The sequence below is a fragment of the Carcharodon carcharias genome, chromosome 26 (genome assembly GCF_017639515.1).
Source record: "Carcharodon carcharias isolate sCarCar2 chromosome 26, sCarCar2.pri, whole genome shotgun sequence".
NCBI classification, from domain to species: domain Eukaryota; kingdom Metazoa; phylum Chordata; class Chondrichthyes; order Lamniformes; family Lamnidae; genus Carcharodon; species Carcharodon carcharias.
This window is the reverse complement of record NC_054492.1, coordinates 21615360-21635432: the sequence shown is the minus strand read 5'-3', so window position 1 is coordinate 21635432 and position 20073 is coordinate 21615360. Positions and strand designations below refer to the sequence as shown.

Below are 20073 nucleotides of genomic sequence, written 5' to 3'. Positions count from 1 at the left end.
GCGCAGGTCAGAGGCTAGGAACTGTTTGATGAGTAACTCTCCTCCTGACTCCCCAGAGCCTGTCCACCATCTACAAGACACAAGTCAGGAGTGTGATGGAATACTCCCCACTTTCCTGGATGAGTGCAGCTCCCACAACACTCGAAGCTTGATACCATCCAGGACAAAGCAGCCCGCTTAATTGGCACCACTTCCACAAACATTTGCTCCCTCCACCTCCGACACAGTATCAGCAGTGTGTACCATCTACAAGCTGCATTACATGAATTCACCAAGGCTCCTTAGACAGCAGCTTCCAAACCCACAACCACTACCATCTAGAAGGACAAGGGCTGCAGACACATGGGAACACCACTACCTGGAAGTTCCCCTCCAAGCCACTCACCATCCCGACTTGGAAGTATATCTCTGTTCCTTCACTGTCGCTGGGTCAAAATCCTGGAACTCCCTCCCTAACAGCAGTGTGGGTGTACTGACACCACATGGACTGCAGCAGTTCAAGAAAGCGGCTCACCACCACCTTCTCAAGGGCAATTAGGGATGGGCAATAAATGCTGGCCCAGCCAGCGAATTCCATATTCTGTGAACAAATAAATAAAAAAAAAAAGCAAGGAATTAAACAGCAGAAGAATTCTATCCTGGGAAACACACTCCAATGATGATGTGTAGGTTTCAGCCATTTTATTGGCCTACAGTAATTTTGGCTGTTTAACATTGTTAATGTTACGGCCCAGTAGTCATATTGGTTCAATAAGTAAACTCACTTTTAATGATTGTAGTCTGTGGGGTTTTATTGTATTTTCTTCCTTGTGTTGCCTTCTGCACATTGTTCTATCAGCTGTGGTATTCCCTTCACTTTCAGACTGTACATTTTAGCCTGTAACTAATTCTTTGGTGACTATTAATAGATCTCAACATTAACCCAGCAGGAAATTTCAAAGCGTTATTTCATGGAAGTTCCCAAATATCAAGTTGAACAGGTCCCACATTCTGCTTCTGGCTCCTTGGATCATGTGCCTTACACTCAGTTTATTTCCACTGTTGAGATCATCTTGTAAACACAATAAAACTTTTAAACATCTAACCCTGTAAACATTTAAAACTTGTAAGATTTAGAATCTACTGAACATACTAATGTGCGTTATGTACACCATACTGCGTCAAATAGACATCACTTAAACTATTAGTCAACTTCTACCAATCCTAGTGGTGAGAAAAACGATCATTCTAAAGGTTAGTGTCACTTCTGGATATCAGCATCAAGTGGCAACAACTTTCCATTAACACTGAGAAACAGAAAGTTTAACTAATAGGGGAGCAATGCCAATGGTGCCATAAAGTTTGCTTAAAATGACTCTTGAAGCTTTAATGGTGAATAGGTTTTTGGTGGCAAAATGAGGTCAAGAGCAAGACTTTCTCACTATTGTTGGGGGAGTTTGTAGGAGGAGAGTAAAGGGCTGGATTACCCAGAATGTGCTAACACACTGAAATTCACAATGATCCTTAGTTATGATCAAACTGCCTCTTAAAACATGGTTAGCTTCCAATTAACCTCTTTCAAAGGCAATAAATAGCAAAGTACTCTGACTAAAACTGATAGTTTATTTACAGATTGAAGCGAATTACTGAAAGCACATCACTGGAAGCAATGAAGGGTTTACAAACTCATCACTTTGATGTATTCATTCTACCGCCTCATAAGTGACAGGAATAAAAGTCTTTGCAGACTTTCACAAAGTGCATTTTCATCCTGCGACAGAACCATTGGGGGAAAAAAACAATAGAAGCAGATTTTCCAGGAAAGGAAATTAAAACAGGAAATGCTGGAAAAACTCAGCAGGTCTGGCAGCATCTGTGGAGAGAGAAACAGAGTTAAAGCTTCGAGCCCGTATGACTCTTCAATGAAAAGACAAACGATAACACCTGAACAAACCACCCAAGGGCACCAGAGAGAGTCAGAATTTTCCAGAAGCCCCAGTGATATATTTATATGGGAAGCACGAGACACAATAATGGCCAAAAGATTCCCATTTTGAAGACGTGGGCATGGTTCGAGACTGTACCCTGCAGCTGGTAGTGAACGACAAGCAGATAGCAAATCAAGAAAAAGCAGAATTACAATCAGAGAATGTTCATCTCAAAGCAGAGACACTGGCAATAATCTTTCAATGTTCCCTAGATTTGGGGGAGGTGCCAGAGGACTGGAGAATTACAAACATTACATCCTTGTTCAAAAAAGGTTGTAAAGATCTGCCCTGCAATTACAGACCAGTCAGTTTAACTTCGGTGGTGGGGAAACTTCTAGAAATAATTATTGGGGATAGAATTAATAGTCACATGGAAAAATTTGGATTGATTCGGAAGAGTCAGCATGGATTTGTTAAAGGAAAATCATGTCTAAGTAACTTGCTGGAATTTTTTGAAGAGGTAACAGAGATGGTTGATGAGGGCAAACAAAACCATTGATGTGGTGTATATGGACTTCCAAAAGGCATTCAATACAGTGCCACACAACAGACTTGTGAAGAAAGTTATAGGTAATGAAACCTCTCATTGTTTTAGCATAGCTTTGGCCCAATACACAAACAGCTCCTCTCTGGATGGAGTCAATGAGTAGTGCAAGTCCTAGGTGAATAATTTCAAATTCTCTCCCTCACTTCTGCTCAATAGTAAATTGTCTGATCTCAGTTTGACTCCACTCTTTGATGGTCTGTGTAGCAGAGATTTGGAGCTATCATACCATAAAAACCAAATACATTTATATAGCTCTTCATCATTGTAAAATGTCCCAATGCACATCATAAGACCATTAACACAGGGAATTAGACATAGAACCACATAAAGAGTATTATGACAGGTCACCAAAGGTTTAGTCAGAGAGGTAATATTTAAGGGGCGTGTTAGGAGAGGTTTAGACAGGGAATTCCAGATTTTAGGGTCCAGGGAGCTGAAGGCAAAGCCTGTGGTGCCGTGGTGGAAATCAGCTTGAAATCCTCCAAAATCTTTGTGTTTCACCAACTCTGACCTTTTGTACATCCCGTTTTCAGTGCCCTTTGACTAAGCTTTTGAACAATTGTCCCATTGTCTCCTTATGTGACTCGGTGTCAAATTTTGTTTGATGACTCTCTTTGGGGAAAGCGCTTTGGACATTTTACTGTTAGAGAGAAGTTACAGCAGAATGTTACGCAGGTAAGTATATAACCACAGAAACTGCATCAAGTTTTTGTGTTGGGGAGTGTGCTTCATTTGCATGAAAAGCTTCATTTTTCAGGGACTTATTGAATGTTGGGAAAGGGGTTTATTGTCACACAAGTAATTTAAATTCTTAATATTTTAATGTTGGTTTTACTTTAAATAAATACTTTAATGATTCCTAACAGCAACTCACCGTGTTGCTGATTTTGCATATTTTTATGTACCATAATTTCCTCATTGTTCCTTATGTGTGGAATATTTTAAATATTGAAATAACCTACATAATGATCCTTTCACAGTTGACGTGATGTGAAAGTGACAGAGAGCACATTGTTTCTGGAGCCAGCTCGGAACACAAAGCGAGTTCTATTTACTAACTCCGAAATAGAGTCAAATGGACCCAAAAGGTTAACTCTGTTCCTCTTGGCACAGACACTACCAGGACCTGCCGAGTTTTTCCAGCGTTTTCTGTTTTTATTCAGATCTCCAGAATCTGCAGTATTTTGCTTTTTTCATTTAGCATTTTTCTTACACTAAACAAAACAATAAAAGATGTTTCGGGGTAAAAGAGGGAGGTGGGCAGTCAACAATCAACCACTGAATATCCATAGCATTATGTGGAGACTGCCAAGTCAACAAATGGGGTGTTAAGGTTTTCACAGGCAGAGTTTATATATTTTATTGTTGTTCATGATCAAAGTGTTTTAATGTGTGAGGTTCTTACCCTCAGATTGATTTGTCCCAATTTAAATGCTTTCCAGCAAGCTTTTGTGAATTTAAAAATAAAGATTATTTATTAGCACACACTTGTCCAGACATTTGAAGTGACATCTTGCACACACTATCAAACACACAAAGATCAGATACAGATGGAGAAAAAGCTAACATGATTACAATCTGGAATTATTTCCGACACTTCCATTCAGCAGGCATGTAGCTGGAAACTTTAACTGGAATGGAGATCTGGTAAAAGTGGAGGATTTTCAGTAAACTGAGAGGCTTTCTGTAGTTGAATTACCAGGAGAGGTTGGTTCTCAGGTGAGCTTGAAATTGGAATAAGTTGGGAGGGGAAGACCCATTCTTCCACTTTCAGGATATAGCTGTATGCCTTGGCTGTGTAGTTGTCTTGTAGCTGGTTAGATGGTGTTTCTGATGGGATTTGTCTCAGAACAACTTTTCTGTTATATTTTTAAAAGCAGGTAACAAACATGGCTGCCTTATGTGAACTGTGACAAGCCCAAATCCTTTTCCAAATTAGATGGTATGTTAGACCGGTCAACATCATGTGTTGTGGCTTTTCACATCCTGAGAGTTTCAGGCAACCTCAAGGCCTTTGTGCTTGGGATGAGGAGACATAACAACACAATGAAAGGTCGATGAGACCCATTTCATGTTTGTCTGGCACCCAATGAGCTTCAAGGTCCCTGGTGAAACATAAAAACACATGAATTAGGAGCAGGAGTAGGCCACTTGGCCCCTTGACCCTGGTCTGCCAGTCAATAAGATCATGGCTGATCTGAATGTAACCTCAACCCCAAATTCCTGCCTATCCCCAATAACCTTTCACCCTTGTTAATCAAGAATCTATCTAGCTCTGTTTTAAAAATATTCAAAGACTCTGCTTCCACTGCCTTTTCAGGAAGAGAGTTCCAAAGACTCTCAACCCTCCAAGAAAAAAATTCTCTTCATCTCTGTCTTAAATGGGCGACCTCTTATTTTTAAACAGTGACCCCCTAGTTCTAGATTCTCTCACAAGAGGAAACATCCTCTCCACATCCACCCTGTCAAGACCCCTCACGATCTTAAAGGTTAAGTTGCCTCTTACTCTTCTAAACTCCAGTGGATACAAACCTAATCTGTCCAACCTTTCCTCATAAAACAACCGCCCATTCCTGGTATTAGTCTGGTAAACCTTCTCTGAACTGCTTCCAATGCATTTACAGCCTTCCTTAAATAAGGTGACCAATACTGTATACAATACTCCAGATGTGGTCTCACCATTGTCCTGTACAACTGAAGTATAAACTCCCTGTTTTTGTATTCAATTCCCCTCTCAATAAAGGATAACTTTCTATTAGCTTTCCTAATTACCAGCTTTACCTCCATAAAAACTTTTTGTGATTCATGCACCAGGACACCCAGATCCCTCTGAATCTCAGAGCTCTGCAATCTCTCACCATTTAGATAACATGCTTTCTATTCTTCCTGCCAAAATGGACAATTTCACATTTTCCCACATTATACTCCATTTACCATATCTTTGCCCACTCACTTAATCTATCTATATCTTTTTGCAGTGTCCTTATGTTCTCTTTGTAACTTGCTTTCCTACCTATCTTTGTGTTATCAGCAAATTTGGCAGCCATCCCTTCAATCCCTTCATCCAAGTCATTTATATAAATTGTAAAAAGTTGAGGCCCAGTATTGATCCCTGTGGCACACCACTCATTACATCACGCCAACCAGAAAAAGACCCATTTATGCCAACTTTCTGCTTCCTGTTAGCCAACCAATTTTCTATCCATGCCAATATTTTACCCTCTATGCCATGAGTTTTTATTTTCTGCAATAACCTTTGATGTGGCATTTTATCAAATGCCTTCTGGAAATCTAAGTGCAGTACATCCACCGGTTCTCCTTTATCTACAACACATGTGACTCCTTCAAAGAACTCCAATAAATTGGTTAAAATGTAATTTCCCTTTTACAAAACTATGTTGACTCTGCCTGATCACCTTGAATTTTTCCAAGTGCCCTGCTATAATGTCTTTAATAAAAGCTTTTAAAATTTCCCTATGACAGTTGCTAAGCTAACTGGCCTGTAGTTTCCTGATTTCTGTCTCCCTCCCTTTTTGAATAAAGGAGCTACTTTACCTATTTCCAATCTAATGGAACCTTCCCTGAATCTAGGGAATTTTGGAAAATTAAAACCAACACATCAACTATCTCACTAGTCACTTCTTTCAAGACCTTGAGGTGAAGTCCATCTGGACCTGGGGATTTGTCAGCCCACAGCCCCAACAATTTGCTCAATACCACTTCCCTGGCAATTGTAATTTCCCCCGAGTTCCTCCCTCCCTTCCATTTCCTGATTTACAGCTATTCCTGGAATATTTCTTGTGTCCTCTATAGTGAAGACCGAAGCAAAATACCTGTTTAATTCATCCGCCATCTCCCTACTTTCCATGATCAATTCCCCAGATGCACCCTTTATAGGCCCAACATGGAGACGAGTTGTCTGCAAAGCCTGTAGGTTTGGCCCATTCTTAAACAATGAGACGTGTGAATCGCAAGTGGCTGAGATATTCCTTCATTCGGGTCCATAGTTAATCAGGTCTTGGCCACAGACTCTACTGTCTAACAATGCAAATGCCAAAGAAGTCACATGGTATGCTGAGGTCATCTTAAATGTTTGTGTACATTAAAAAAAAATAGCTTTAAAGTTTGTAATATCTTCATGCCTGTACTGGGCATGACAGGGTCTTTTGCCAGGACATGCAATATCACAGAAGGAACTTGTGTTGTACAAGGCCACATCTGTCTGTACTTAGAACACAGTGTCCAGATTGCTGAGGAACTTCAGGCCCCAGAGAAGAGTGACCAAAATAAGTCTACAAGCTGCCTTTGGGCTCCAAAATATTGGGAAAGGCTTAAGGAAGCGAGACTTTGTCCAGGGAAAAACATAGGAGATATGATTTGAGATGTAGAAAATAATTAAGGGAATGGATTCTATTCAGATGGACACGTTATCTGAGCTACATGAGGATTGGAGAATTTGGGGCCAACTATAAAATACAAAAGTGAGGAGCAAACCACCAAAGCTTAGAATTCACATTGATTTAACACCGATGGGCTGAAGGGCCTTTTTCTGTGCTGTAGACCTCTCTGACTCTATGATTTCCTGCAGTCCCTCAAAGAGGAATTTGACAGGTCCTTTCACTCCTTTGTTTTGTCCCCCAAAAGTGGAATGGGGGAATGGGGTACAAGGGGCTACCTTGTCTGATAAGGGAAGGTTTTTAACCATTTATTTGTTTATATGATCAGTGTCAAAACAACTTGCATTTCTATGGTGAGAGAAATCTGTGGACTGTGCCTCAGGAGCGATCAGTTTAGTTTTTAAACTGCTAAAACTCAAATATTTAGTTCTGGAGACAAAGTTTACTTCTTACTGTCCAGCTGCGTGAAAAGCCTCGTTGTGCGTTGTACAGATGTAGAAACAAGGCAGTTCCTGGTATCTGCACCAACTGAGATCTACATGATAAACCTGGGCTACAGCACCCAGCTTCATGGCTTTTACCCAGTCAGGAATCCATTTCCATAGTGAGTGGTTGAATATTTGCCGCAGTCTATTACATCCTATTTTAAGTTTCCTAATCAGAAAGAACAGTCTTTGAAATGAAAGTAACATTTATTTTGTTTGGAGAAGGTCTAATCCAGGAAGAAAAACAAAATTCATCAGATATAAAAGTACTTAGATTCTGCCCCTCATGCTGGATAATACAGGATATTTAACAGCACACCATATTGAGTAATGTGAAAGGTGGGCCAGCATTTCGAGCCATTACTTTGTTGGAAATACTCGTTCACAGGTACATATACAGAAACCTAACTTTTGGATGAATACATCTGTTCAGTGGCTCCTCAGACATGACATTTTCACCAGCACAGCTCACACAACGTTTGCCATGAGATGGCAAATGAGCAACATTCATCCGCTTAGCTCTCAATCTCAAAGTGATCACATAGACACCGTCAAAAAGGCTACTCTCTCCTTTGTACATAAGGACAGCTCAAAAGGGAGGCTTTGCATCACAGGCATAATATGCCGGTAACGTCATTGAGCACTTCCCCATTACAGCCTCCTGATATCAGTTTTAAGAGTGAGTGCAACTTGACAGATTCACGTCACCACTGAGCTCGAGGGAGTTACTCGGGACTGAGATAGAGCCTGGGACGTCTGTCTCAATGGGCTGAGTGTAACACCTACAGTTTGTTTCTGGAGCTGAAGTGGGCTGGGCTGCTGACTTGTGATATTTTGTGTGCTACTTAACATGGGAACAGGATGAGAAAGATTAGATAAATCCAATTTAATTGTAACAATATTATACCAGTCATTCTCTACACAACACCTGAAAAATTTGTAGCAGATTCCAAATCAGGGAAGCACATCTTCTGATGTTTCCTCATGTCTTCACCGATAACTTTTGGGGAAAACAGTCATGAACAGACTAATGCTTCATTGGTTGAAAACTGTCAAATTATATCAGGGTTCTTTGCTCATCGTTTGGTTTCCGTTATATGATGATACAACCCTTCTTCTGCTCCTGGTAAGTAACCTTCTTCACAAGACTTCCTTCTTTAGCTGACTTTACTGCTTTAATGATCTGATGGAAATTAACCAAGATTGAAAACACAAGCATGAATAAGTAATGAAAGTGCAGGCACCCTGTGCAATGGCAGTCTTTCAGCATTACTACAGTCACTGCAAGCTCCCCTCCCTTCCCACAATCCAGCCTATATCCCAGCCCTGCCACTCTCAGACTGACCCACAATGTACTTATGTTTGACAAGGTAAAGCAAACTCTTCCAGCTCCACCTGAGATACACTGTCTTGTTAATGTTCACCATGAGGGGACGTCAATTGAAACTATGATTCAAGCACTCAGGATCATATTTGTTTAATCCAGAAAGAATTCTCCAATATTTACTGACTTTTGTTCAGTGCTATCAATGCTAAAAGGTGATATTTTATTTCTCTAACTGCTCTGGGAGTGATGTTTTTGCTTTAATGTTTCTGACATGTTATGTACACAAAGGGTCTATTCTTTCAATGCTGCAGTTTGAAGTGTAGACAGGAGCCATGTTCAGGTTTTCCTGATATATACTGACAAAGGAGGAGTTCATCTGACCAGAAACATCTTACACCACTCGGATTCTGGCATCCAAGTTTTTCTTAAATGATTTCAGGGCTTTCGCTTGTACTACCCACAGCTCAAAAACTGACCTATCTTTCCATTTAACTGTCTTTTAAGTTGTTCAATCATCTCATCTCAACATTGAAAAATTATGGTTTCTCCTGCCTTCTCTCGTGAATTTGTTCTCTGACACAGGGTATCAAGTCTCACATTGCTCTTCAGGAACCCCCAGCAGCAGTTTCATTGTGTGATAGATAATGGAGTATTCCTCAGAGTGGTGAGTGAGCAAGGCATTGGGTCCAAAGGTGCTATTGGTGAATATCATGACTGTCCAATCTTATTCTTCTAGTCTTGGTTCTAAATAAAATACATTTTATAGTGTTGACTCACATCTTTATGATAAGGAAACCCATGTGATTCCAACTTAGAGAAAACCAGTTGGTTGTTAATTGAAACCTCAAAACTTCCTGCGACAGAAAGAAAAATATGTTCAGGCATTATACTAACCTCAGCAATACCTGCCACACACAAAATTAAATGTATTTCAGGGAGCTGTTTAACAGTTAGCTAGCCCGGGAAAGTACGCCACTTCTGACTCCCATTGCCAACAGAGCCACAGATGTGGAGTTTGAACATGATGGGAAAGTGATGGGCCCTTTGGAAAAGCTGCTGTTAGAATGACATCATCTGTAAACATGGGAAAGAAACAATGTGGCAACAGTACAGGTACCAGTGAGAGAGGGAAGCCTCCACTCGCAGCCTCTCAAGGACTGCCCACTGGGTTAATGAGACAGGAAATTGTCAGCCACTGTAGGGTGGATTTTTTTGGTGGAAATGTGATAATCACTAAATTTCACAAGGAAGTTAAGATATTGTAGAAAATGCCACAACCACTTTGCTGGTTATGGGGTCAGATAGTGAGAAAGATACATGAATCAGAGGTAGCCAGGCTGAAAGGTTTGCAAAGTTGTAAGAATGACAGGAAACAGTAACAGTAAAAACATTATCACAAAGTTTTGGCCTGGAAGTTTCTGTATCATCACAGCTGCAATCTTTGGCTGAAGTCTGAACAAGTTCTTGTTAAGATGTTTCACTTACCTACCTGGAAAAACTCAGCAGGTCTGGCAGCATCGGCGGAGAAGAAAAGAGTTGACGTTTCGAGTCCTCATGACCCTTCGACAGAACTTGAGTTCGAGTCCAGGAAAGAGCTGAAATATAAGCTGGTTTAAGGTGTGTGTGTGGGGGGCGGAGAGATAGAGAGACAGAGAGGTGGAGGGGGTTGGTGTGGTTGTAGGGACAAACAAGCAGTGATAGAAGCAATAATATATATATAAAAACAAAAAAACTGCGGATGCTGGAAATCCAAAACAAAAACAGAATTACCTGGAAAAACTCAGCAGGTCTGGCAGCATCGGCGGAGAAGAAAAGAGTTGACGTTTCGAGTCCTCATGACCCTTCGACAGAACTTGCGGCAAGTTCTGTCAAAGGGTCATGAGGACTCGAAACGTCAACTCTTTTCTTCTCCGCCGATGCTGCCAGACCTGCTGAGTGATAGAAGCAGATCATCAAAAGATGTCAACGACAATAGTACAATAGAACACATAGGTGTTAAAGTTAAAGTTGGTGATATTATCTAAACGAATGTGCTAATTAAGAATGGATGGTAGGGCACTCAAGGTATAGCTCTAGTGGGTTTTTTTTTTATATAATGGAAATAGGTGGGAAAAGGAAAATATTTATAATTTATTGGAAAAAAAAAGAAGGGGGAAACAGAAAGGGGGTGGGGATGGGGGAGGGAGCTCACGACCTAAAGTTGTTGAATTCAATATTCAGTCCGGAAGGCTGTAAAGTCCCTAGTCGGAAGATGAGGTGTTGTTCCTCCAGTTTGCGTTGGGCTTCACTGGAACAATGCAGCAAGCCAAGGACAGACATGTGGGCAAGAGAGCAGGGTGGAGTGTTAAAATGGCAAGCGACAGGGAGGTTTGGGTCATTCTTGCGGACAGACCGCAGGTGTTCTGCAAAGCGGTCGCCCAGTTTACGTTTGGTCTCTCCAATGTAGAGGAGACCACATTGGGAGCAACGAATGCAGTAGACTAAGTTGGGGGAAATGCAAGTGAAATGCTGCTTCACTTGAAAGGAGTGTTTGGGTCCTTGGACGGTGAGGAGAGAGGAAGTGAAGGGGCAGGTGTTGCATCTTTTGCGTGGGCATGGGGTTGTGCCATAGGAGGGGGTTGAGAAGTAGGGAGTGATGGAGGAGTGGACCAGGGTGTCCCAGAGGGAGCGATCCCTACGGAATGCCGATAAGGGGGGTGAAGGGAAGATGTGTTTGGTAGTGGCATCATGCTGGAGTTGGCGGAAATGGCGGAGGATAATCCTTTGAATGCGGAGGCTGGTGGGGTGATAAGTGAGGACAAGGGGGACCCTATCATGTTTCTGGGAGGGAGGAGAAGGAGTGAGGGCGGATGCGCGGGAGATGGGCCGGACACGGTTGAGGGCCCTGTCAACGACCGTGGGTGGAAAACCTCGGTTAAGGAAGAAGGAGGACATGTCAGAGGAACTGTTTTTGAATGTAGCATCATCGGAACAGATGCGACGGAGGCGAAGGAACTGAGAGAATGGGATGGAGTCCTTACAGGAAGTGGGGTGTGAGGAGCTGTAGTCGAGATAGCTGTGGGAGTCGGTGGGTTTGTAATGGATATTGGTGGACAGTCTATCACCAGAGATTGAGACAGAGAGGTCAAGGAAGGGAAGGGAAGTGTCAGAGATGGACCACGTGAAAATGATGGAGGGGTGGAGATTGGAAGCAAAATTAATAAATTTTTCCAAGTCCTGACGAGAGCATGAAGCGGCACCGAAATAATCATCGATGTACTGGAGAAAGAGTTGTGGAAGGGGGCAGGAGTAGGACTGCAACAAGGAATGTTCCACATACCCCATAAAGAGACAGGCATAGCTGGGGCCCATGCGGGTACCCATAGCCACACCTTTTATTTGGAGGAAGTGAGAGGAGTTGAAGGAGAAATTGTTCAGCGTGAGAACAAGTTCAGCCAGACGGAGGAGAGTAGTGGTGGATGGGGATTGTTCGGGCCTCTGTTCGAGGAAGAAGCTGAGGGTCCTCAGACCATCCTGGTGGGGGATGGAGGTGTAAAGGGATTGGACGTCCATGGTGAAGAGGAAGCGGTAGGGGCCAGGGAACTGGAAATTGTTGATGTGACGTAAGGTGTCAGAGGAATCACGGATGTAGGTGGGAAGGGACTGGACAAGGGGAGAAAGAAGGGAGTCAAGATAACGAGAAATGAGTTCTGTGGGGCAGGAGCAAGCTGAGACGATCGGTCTACCGGGGCAGTTCTGTTTGTGGATTTTGGGTAGGAGATAGAAGCGGGCCGTCCGAGGTTGGGCGACTATCAGGTTGGAAGCTGTGGGAGGGAGATCCCCAGAGGAGATGAGGTCAGTGACAGTCCTGGAAACAGTGGCTTGATGTTCAGTGGTGGGGTCATGGTCCAGGGAGAGGTAGGAGGAAGTGTCTGCGAGTTGACGCTCAGCCTCCGCGAGGTAGAGGTCAGTGCGCCAGACAACAACAGCACCACCCTTGTCAGCGGGTTTGATGACAATGTCAGGGTTGGACCTGAGAGAATGGAGTGCAGTAAGTTCAGAGAGAGACAGGTTAGAATGGGTGAGAGGAGCAGAGAAATTGAGATGACTAATATCGCGCCGACAGTTCTCAATGAAAAGATCAAGAGAAGGTAAGAATCCAGAGGGAGGGGTCCAGGTGGAGGGAGAATATTGGAGATGGGTAAAAGGATCCGTTGAACTGGGAGAGGACTCCTGCCCAAAGAAGTGAGCCCGGAGACGAAGACGGCGGAAGAAGAGTTCAGTATCATGCCGAGCCCGAAATTCATTGAGGTGAGGGCGTAAGGGTATGAAACTAAGTCCTTTGCTGAGCACTGAACGTTCAGCATCGGAGAGGGGAAGGTCAGGGGGTATAGTGAATACACGGCTGGGGTTGGGATTGGAAGATGAGGTGGGGACGGAGGGACAGGCAGGGGTGGAGGGTCCTAGATGGGTGTTGGTGTCGATGAGTTGTTGGAGCTTGCGTTCCTTAGCACTTGAGAGAAAGAGAAAAAGTTTCTTGTTGAGGCGTCGGATGAGCCGAAGGATAAAATGAAACTGGGGGCACGCGCAGCTTTGAAAAAGGGTACGGCGGTGCTGCTGGAGGGAGAGGTCGAGTGTGTTCATATGGCGGCGCATGGCACTGAGAGTGGATTTCAGAATGTGACGGGAACAGCAGTCCGAGAAACGTTTTATGTCCCGGAGATACCTGTAATCCTGGGTGGGTTCGAAACATGAGGGGTGGAATTTCAGTTGAAATCCACGTGGGGTAAGTCGGAGACGGAGACAGTCACTGAGAAAGGAGATATGGCTGTGAAAGCGGGTTTTAGTAAACACCTTGTCAAACACTAGGAGAGAAATGGAAAGCAATGAAGGTGAACAAGGCAACAGAGAGATCCGGAAATCTTGTCGCAGAGAGGAACAGAACTTCTTCAAGGAGGTAGGCATTTCTTGAAGAGCAGTGGCAGTTCCAGCATCCGCAGTTTTTTTGTTTTTGTTTCACTTACCTGTCTGGCCAATGAAACCCGTAACCTTGACACCAGGAACCTGCTCCGTGATTTCATCTGCTAGGGTCAGGAAATGGGCCAGGAATCCTCATCCAGAACTGGGGAGAGATTTACAAAGATTGTTAAACTTTCACTGTACAGCACCCCTCCCTCTGGGAAACTGGTTGATGAGCTTTGCAGGTTGGGAGTCAGCCTCAAGCATTAATACTTATATGTTGAAAAATTAAACCACAAATCCTGGAAACCCTAAATACCAAGAAGTTCCATGTTTGATCTGTCAGCAGGGAATGTTCTACCAAACGGCTTAATCCTTTTTTCTTTGCATATTCCCAACATTTTGTATTTATTTCTATGTATTTCTTTTAAAGTTGTTACTGGTTTAGGGTTCCTTCGTTGGTGTTTATCGAACCCGGTTCGATCTCCTATCGAGCTGTGCTGATCATCAACTGAAGTTCTCCTGTGACCAAACCCGATTTAAATCTGGGGTTTTGCCCCATCTGAAAACTCAAGTTCTTGTCAATTTCAGGATTAAAGAAGTTAAATTTCAGCCAGAAATGCCGGCTCCTCGCACTGAAGATTCAGTCATCGCTGTCAAACTAACACTAAAATTTGGTAAACTAAAATGCAGCTGCTGGTCTGTCTCTGGGACGCCAACAGCCGGACACTGACCTGTCCCCGGCTTTGGGTGGACACCGGCACTGAGTTCACCCAGAGGCTTGGGCGCTTTAAACACTTTACTTACCAATATTCGATTGTCACTTCCACCGCCATCGGCAAATCGCCCACAGCGTCGCTGCTTTCCGCTAAATCTTCCGCTAACCTTCGCTCACTCTCCGACTGGAGCAACTCCGGATCGAAGCCGCAGCCGCAGCCTCCGCAGCGAAGACACCGCCCCGAGCACGTCATCCCCGGGAGGCGGATACAACCAGGGCCGGAGTCACTCGGCCCCTGTCCGGTCACTCAGTCCCTGTCCGGGCCCCCTCTCTCTCTCTCCTTTAGCCCGGGCACAAACCGCAGCGTCACCGGGACCTCACTTTGTGATTCATTCAACATGAAACAGGAGGCGGTGATCCGGGGGCCAGCCTCCGGCCACTGACCCTTTGCCCCACCAAGCACACATTGGACAATCTTTCGAATTACACTCGCACCACCATGAAAGTGACATAACTACCATCCAAAATAGGTCGTTCGGTTAAATGTTTTTAAAGATTTGCCTTTAACTAGCACCTTCCGACTTCCCAAAGCAGCAGCAATCAATTTGCACACAGTAAGATCCCATAAACAGCACTGGCATAATGACCAGATCATGTGTTTTAGGCCACAGCTGAAGTATAAGCTTTGGTCAGGTGAATTTCTAAGAGGATAAATAAAACAAAAACTGCAGATCCTAGAGATCTGAAATAGAAACAGAAAGTGCTTAAAAAAACTCAGCAACTCTGGCATTCACAAGAGGTCCAGAGTCAAAGGAATGGGCAGGTTGTAGGACCGGAAGAAGTGACATAATTAAATATGGCAAAGATTGAAACCATTGTTTTCAGTACTTGCTCCAATCTCCAATCCCTAGCTGCCAACTCCATCTCCCTGGCAACTGTCTGAGATTGTCAGTCTATTCACAATCTTGGTATTAATGCTTGATCCTGAGATGAGTTTCCAACCATCACTAAGACAATCTATTCTCACCTTTGTAACATTACTCGACTTCATCTGTCTCAACTCACCTGCTGCTGAAATCCTCCTCCATCTCCTCTGCACTTGACTATTCCAGCACATTCTGGCTGCTCTCCCATTCTATCCACCATAAAACTGATCACCCAAAACCTTGCTGCTCGTCTTAACTCTCAGCAATGCCCATTCCCCTATCGTCCCTGTGCTCACTGACCTGTACTGGCTCCCAGTTAAGCAACGTCTTGATTTTAAAATTCTCTCCAACCCCACAATCTGAGATACCTGCACTCTTGTTCATTCCCAATTATAATTACTCCATCAATGGTAGTTGTGCCTTCAGTTGCCTAGGCCCCAAGCTCTGGAATTCCCTTTGTTAGGGGAAAATTAAAAATGCTAAGAGAACACTAAGAATTTACTGAAGAACACTTAAAATCTCCAGGCAGACATGGCTGATAAGCACACTGAGTTGACAATTACCAGATGAACATTGCACAGCCTTGAGAGTCAGGCTGAAGACACAAGAAGGGCATAAATTAGATTACATGTACTCCCCTCTCACATAGGGAAGGGGCTGATGGTTTTAGCTTAGATATGGGAGGACATACAAAAACAGAGGGCTTTGATGAAACACAGTCCTTAGTTGTGAGAATCAACGTCTTTGCATACGTGTTTTAATTTTGATTGGATAATATAATTATGTATACACCCTTTAGAATAATTGGTTAGCAAAATCACATGTTTATGTACTCAATAGGATAGTTTTAACATGGTACCTGTGTCTCAGTTACCGATTGGATGTATACAAATGTACTCAAATGTATTGTGATAAGAAAAAATACAAAAGTAATGAAATGTAATCAATCTGGGGGCTGGGTCTTCATTCTTAGGAATGATTGCAGCTCCCTTGCTTATGTTTGAATAAAACCGGTTAAAGGAAGCCAGAGTCTCTGTGGTTGCTGTGTGATTGGGGATTGTAACTTCTCTTCAACTGGCCTATGTGGTAGTTGCTGGATTGGAGGGAGTACCCTCTTCACCTTATTACACCTTTGCCTCTCTATCTTGCTTGCTTCTTTTAAGATACCCCGTAGAATCTGCCCCTCTGACCTCATATCTAACGTTAGTGAATGGCGTCACCCAAGTTATATAGATGAGGAAAAAAAGGTGGTGGTGTGTGGGGGAAGAAAAGGTGGTGTTGGGTGGGGGAAGAAGGGTGCCAAAAGAAGGAAGTCATTGCTAGAGATTTTCTGGTTATAATCTGCTCCTTCCACTTATGAATGTTATCCAGCAAATTCTAGTTTATGAGATTTTCCATTAGTTGTATGGGTACATAATCTCTCTTCTCATTGGAACGTGACCTACTAATGTACACCTGCTGGTAATTGCTATTGACATTAACCCAGTAATTTGATAAATAGGAAGTCACAGTTGGTATTTTTACACCAGAAACCATTGATAATGAATTTCATTGGGCTTTGTTCAAATATCATAGGCTTTTTTTTAATCTGTCCATCAATAATTTATTTGAATAGCTCTTACAAAATTCTTTCACATGTGAACTGAAGGCTGGGACATAGAGCACACAACATTTATTTCAAAAATCTTTTATTAGATTAAATGTACAAAATTTATGCAGCATGATCCCATTAACTCTCGTCTTTCAACATCCAACCTATGTAAAACCGCCATCTTATTTTATTACAAGTTGTATTTCGTGCCTTAGGAACAGTATCTATAAGATACATTAGATTAAAAATTATACAGTTCATATAAACACCCTTTTTAAAAATGACAATAGTACCTCTTTTTGTAACATAGAAAAGATGCCTCAATGCCACCATTTACATAAATATTTAAAGGTAGACACGTGGCTTTATCATGTTGACAATTCAACAGATTACGGTCTCATTTATTTGCATAAAGATAGATTGCAATCTGCCCATTACCATATTTACAAGGATTTCAATACTTTTTCTTTTAAGTTCAATCTGCATGTACCACAAATACTAGCATTACACCAAAGTGTCTACACAATTGAAATTCATTAAAAATCAGGTCACCAGAACATTCTTTTGACAGTGCTGGCTAGACAATGATCAGATATTTAGCATATTTATTATTGATAGGCCTTTTAAAACTTGTCTGATTGTCAGAAAACCATAACATGTTATTGGGTATTTTTCTGCAAGGTAACTCTTGGTTTGAATAAACATAATTTGCACCTCATGCAGTTGAGTTTTACCAGTTTACATGGCTTTACTTAATAAATTGATTAAAAAAAGTTTAAAATGTGTGAAGACTTAAAATTGGACATGTGACTTTGTTTAAAATTTTGACACTGTTCAATTAAGTTTGCTTTGCACATAGATTGCTCCTAAGTGTACCTTTTCTTTTCTGCTGTGCATTGCTACAGGTCACTAACATTGTCAGCGTCTGCTGCTCATGTCTTTGCTGCAATTCTCAACAGGTCAAGACAAGTACAAAATAGCCAGTTAACATTTAGGTTGTACTGTCAATGCATTACATAAGACTACAGGTAGGTCACAGCATTCTTTACCCCTTCAATGCGATGCATCGTTCAAGGTTAGATTTTCCAAGTCCCATCCACAAAATTCCTTCAGATACAGCAACAGAGGCGACTTCAGGCAATTTCAAGCTAGCTTGAGGAAACTTCCCCCGTACCGTTCTCCTAAATCATCAAGCGTATAGAATTTCTTACATCTTTGGTACCACTGCCAGACTGGATTGCAACTTCTACACCCTCTTGAGAAACCATCACTTTGTCTGGTGTATAATCGTTTCGCTTGATATCTAAGTCAAGCACAGAAAATGAGACATTACATTTTCGTTGTGTGTTAAGGTAAGTTAAGTAGATTCTCTCATTGTCTTTTTTTTGCTGGTGTTAAAACAATTGAGAGGGGAGGAGATCTGCTATTGTCTGCTGTCCTAGCCAGCCTTTCCCCTTCCAATTAATATCCATCGAAAGCAACAGAAACTCAATCATTTCATTGTTTTGTGTAAAACAGCTTGTGTGTTTGTCATTAGAAGCCACTCAACTGGAAAGTAATTCATTGTTTGTAGAAGCAGCTGGAGATGGTCTGTATTGACCATATCAAATCCATTAAACATCTGAAACACCTCAATTTTCTATAGTCAAAGGAATACAAGCCTCGTCGACGCAAATAGTCCCCAAAATTTAACTCCTTTAGCTCTGGGTATTTCAGGTGAATGTTCTCTTGTGGCCTCCTATAAAGCCAGTATACCCTTCCAGAGGTGCATGTTTAGAACTGAATGCAGTGTTCCAGATGTGGAAGAACCAGAGCATAATTGTAGCATAACTTTCACTTTTTGTATTCCACCCAACTTGAGGTGAAGGCTAGCATTTCATTAGCTTAATACATTTTTTCTACCAGTCTGTGATTTCTATACTTGGACCCTTAAATCTCTGTTCCTCCATAGTTCTTAGCTCCTGTCATTTAGGAAATATTCTAACCTATCTTTCTTAGATCCAAAGCAGATGACCCGACTTCCCCATATTAAACTCTCTCTGCCAGTTTTGTTCGATCTGTTAGTCTAATGTTCCTCTGCAAACTTTTATTCTTACCTGTACTATTAGTGTAATTTGCAAACTTAGATAAATGTCATTTATTACTTTCCCCAAGTCATTGATAAATACAGTAAGGAGCTGAGGCCTGGGTACAGATTCCTGGGGAATACCAGTCACATCCTGTCAAGTGGAGTACATACCTATTAGCCCTACTGTTTCCTACCTCATGCCCAATTCTCTATTCATGTCAAAAGGTGGCCTCTGATTCATTTGTGCTTCCATATTTCCTACAGCAGGCCAAGGGTAGAAATGTGGGCGTGAAAGCCGGATGGTGAATTAAAATGACAAGAAACAGGAACGTCAGGGTCATGCTTGTGGACGGAGCGATGGTGCTCTGCAACGGGGCCATCCAGTCTGTGTTAGTCTCCCCAGTGTAGAGGAGACCACACTGAGAGCGCAAACACAGTGGACTAAAACTAAAAGAAGTGCAAGTAAATTGCTGCTTCACCTGGAAGGAGTGTTTTGAGCCTTGGATGGTGAGGACGGAGGAGGTAAAAGGGCAGGTCTTATGCCTATTGAGATTAAATGGGAAGGTGCTGTGGGAAGGAGATGACATGCTAAGGGTGATAAGAGGAGTGGAGCAGGATGTCACAGAGGGAACAGCCCTACAGAATGCTGACAGACGAGGGGAGAGGAAGATGCATTTGGTGCTGGAGTTGACAGAAATGGCAGAGGATAACCCTTTGAATACAGAAGCTGGTGGCATGGAAAGGGAGAACAAGAGGAACCCCATCATGGTTCTGGGAGGGAGAAGGGGTGAGGAAATGGATCGAACATGGTTGAGGACACTGTCTAGCACAGTGGGGAGGGGGGTAATCCTTGGCCAATGAAAAAGGAAGACATGCCAGAAGTGCCACTGTGGAAGGGAGCATCATTAGAACAGATGTGATGGAGACAGAAACTGGAAGAATGGAATGGTGTCGTTACAGGAAGCAGAGTGTGAGGAGGTGCAGTCGAGGTAGCTGAGAGAGTCGATGGGCTTGTTCGTGGTTTTGCTTTCAGACAGTGCTGACCATTGATTATAATCTTCCAAAACTCCTTAGATTCTGGAAGAGTCCCAGTGGATTGGAAAATAGCA

At 42.6% G+C, this 20073-nt stretch overlaps 1 protein-coding gene and 1 long non-coding RNA gene across 7 annotated transcripts in view; both read right to left on the bottom strand.

The window, feature by feature from the left end:
• Nucleotides 1–4035: 4035 nt before the first annotated feature.
• Nucleotides 4036–14627, bottom strand: LOC121269968. Of its 2 annotated transcripts, XR_005941455.1 has the most exons (5): nt 14469–14627; nt 13727–13824; nt 9501–9577; nt 8325–8579; nt 4036–4619 (listed from the first exon to the last, which is right to left on the bottom strand). It is a non-coding gene; the product is annotated as an uncharacterized LOC121269968 (long non-coding RNA). The 2 variants fall into 2 exon arrangements; XR_005941454.1 differs by lacking the exon at nt 4036–4619 and having other exon boundaries at nt 7585–8579.
• A 2354-nt stretch (nt 14628–16981) lies between these two features.
• Nucleotides 16982–20073, bottom strand: part of trpm7 (transient receptor potential cation channel, subfamily M, member 7) — a 137883-nt gene continuing 134791 nt past the window's right edge. For all 5 annotated transcript variants that reach the window (XM_041174948.1, XM_041174949.1, XM_041174951.1 and 2 more), the window contains one exon: nt 16982–18199. In XM_041174948.1, the coding sequence (XP_041030882.1) occupies nt 18078–18199 (122 nt within the window). In that variant the 3' untranslated portion in view covers nt 16982–18077. The remainder of the gene's footprint in view (nt 18200–20073) is intronic.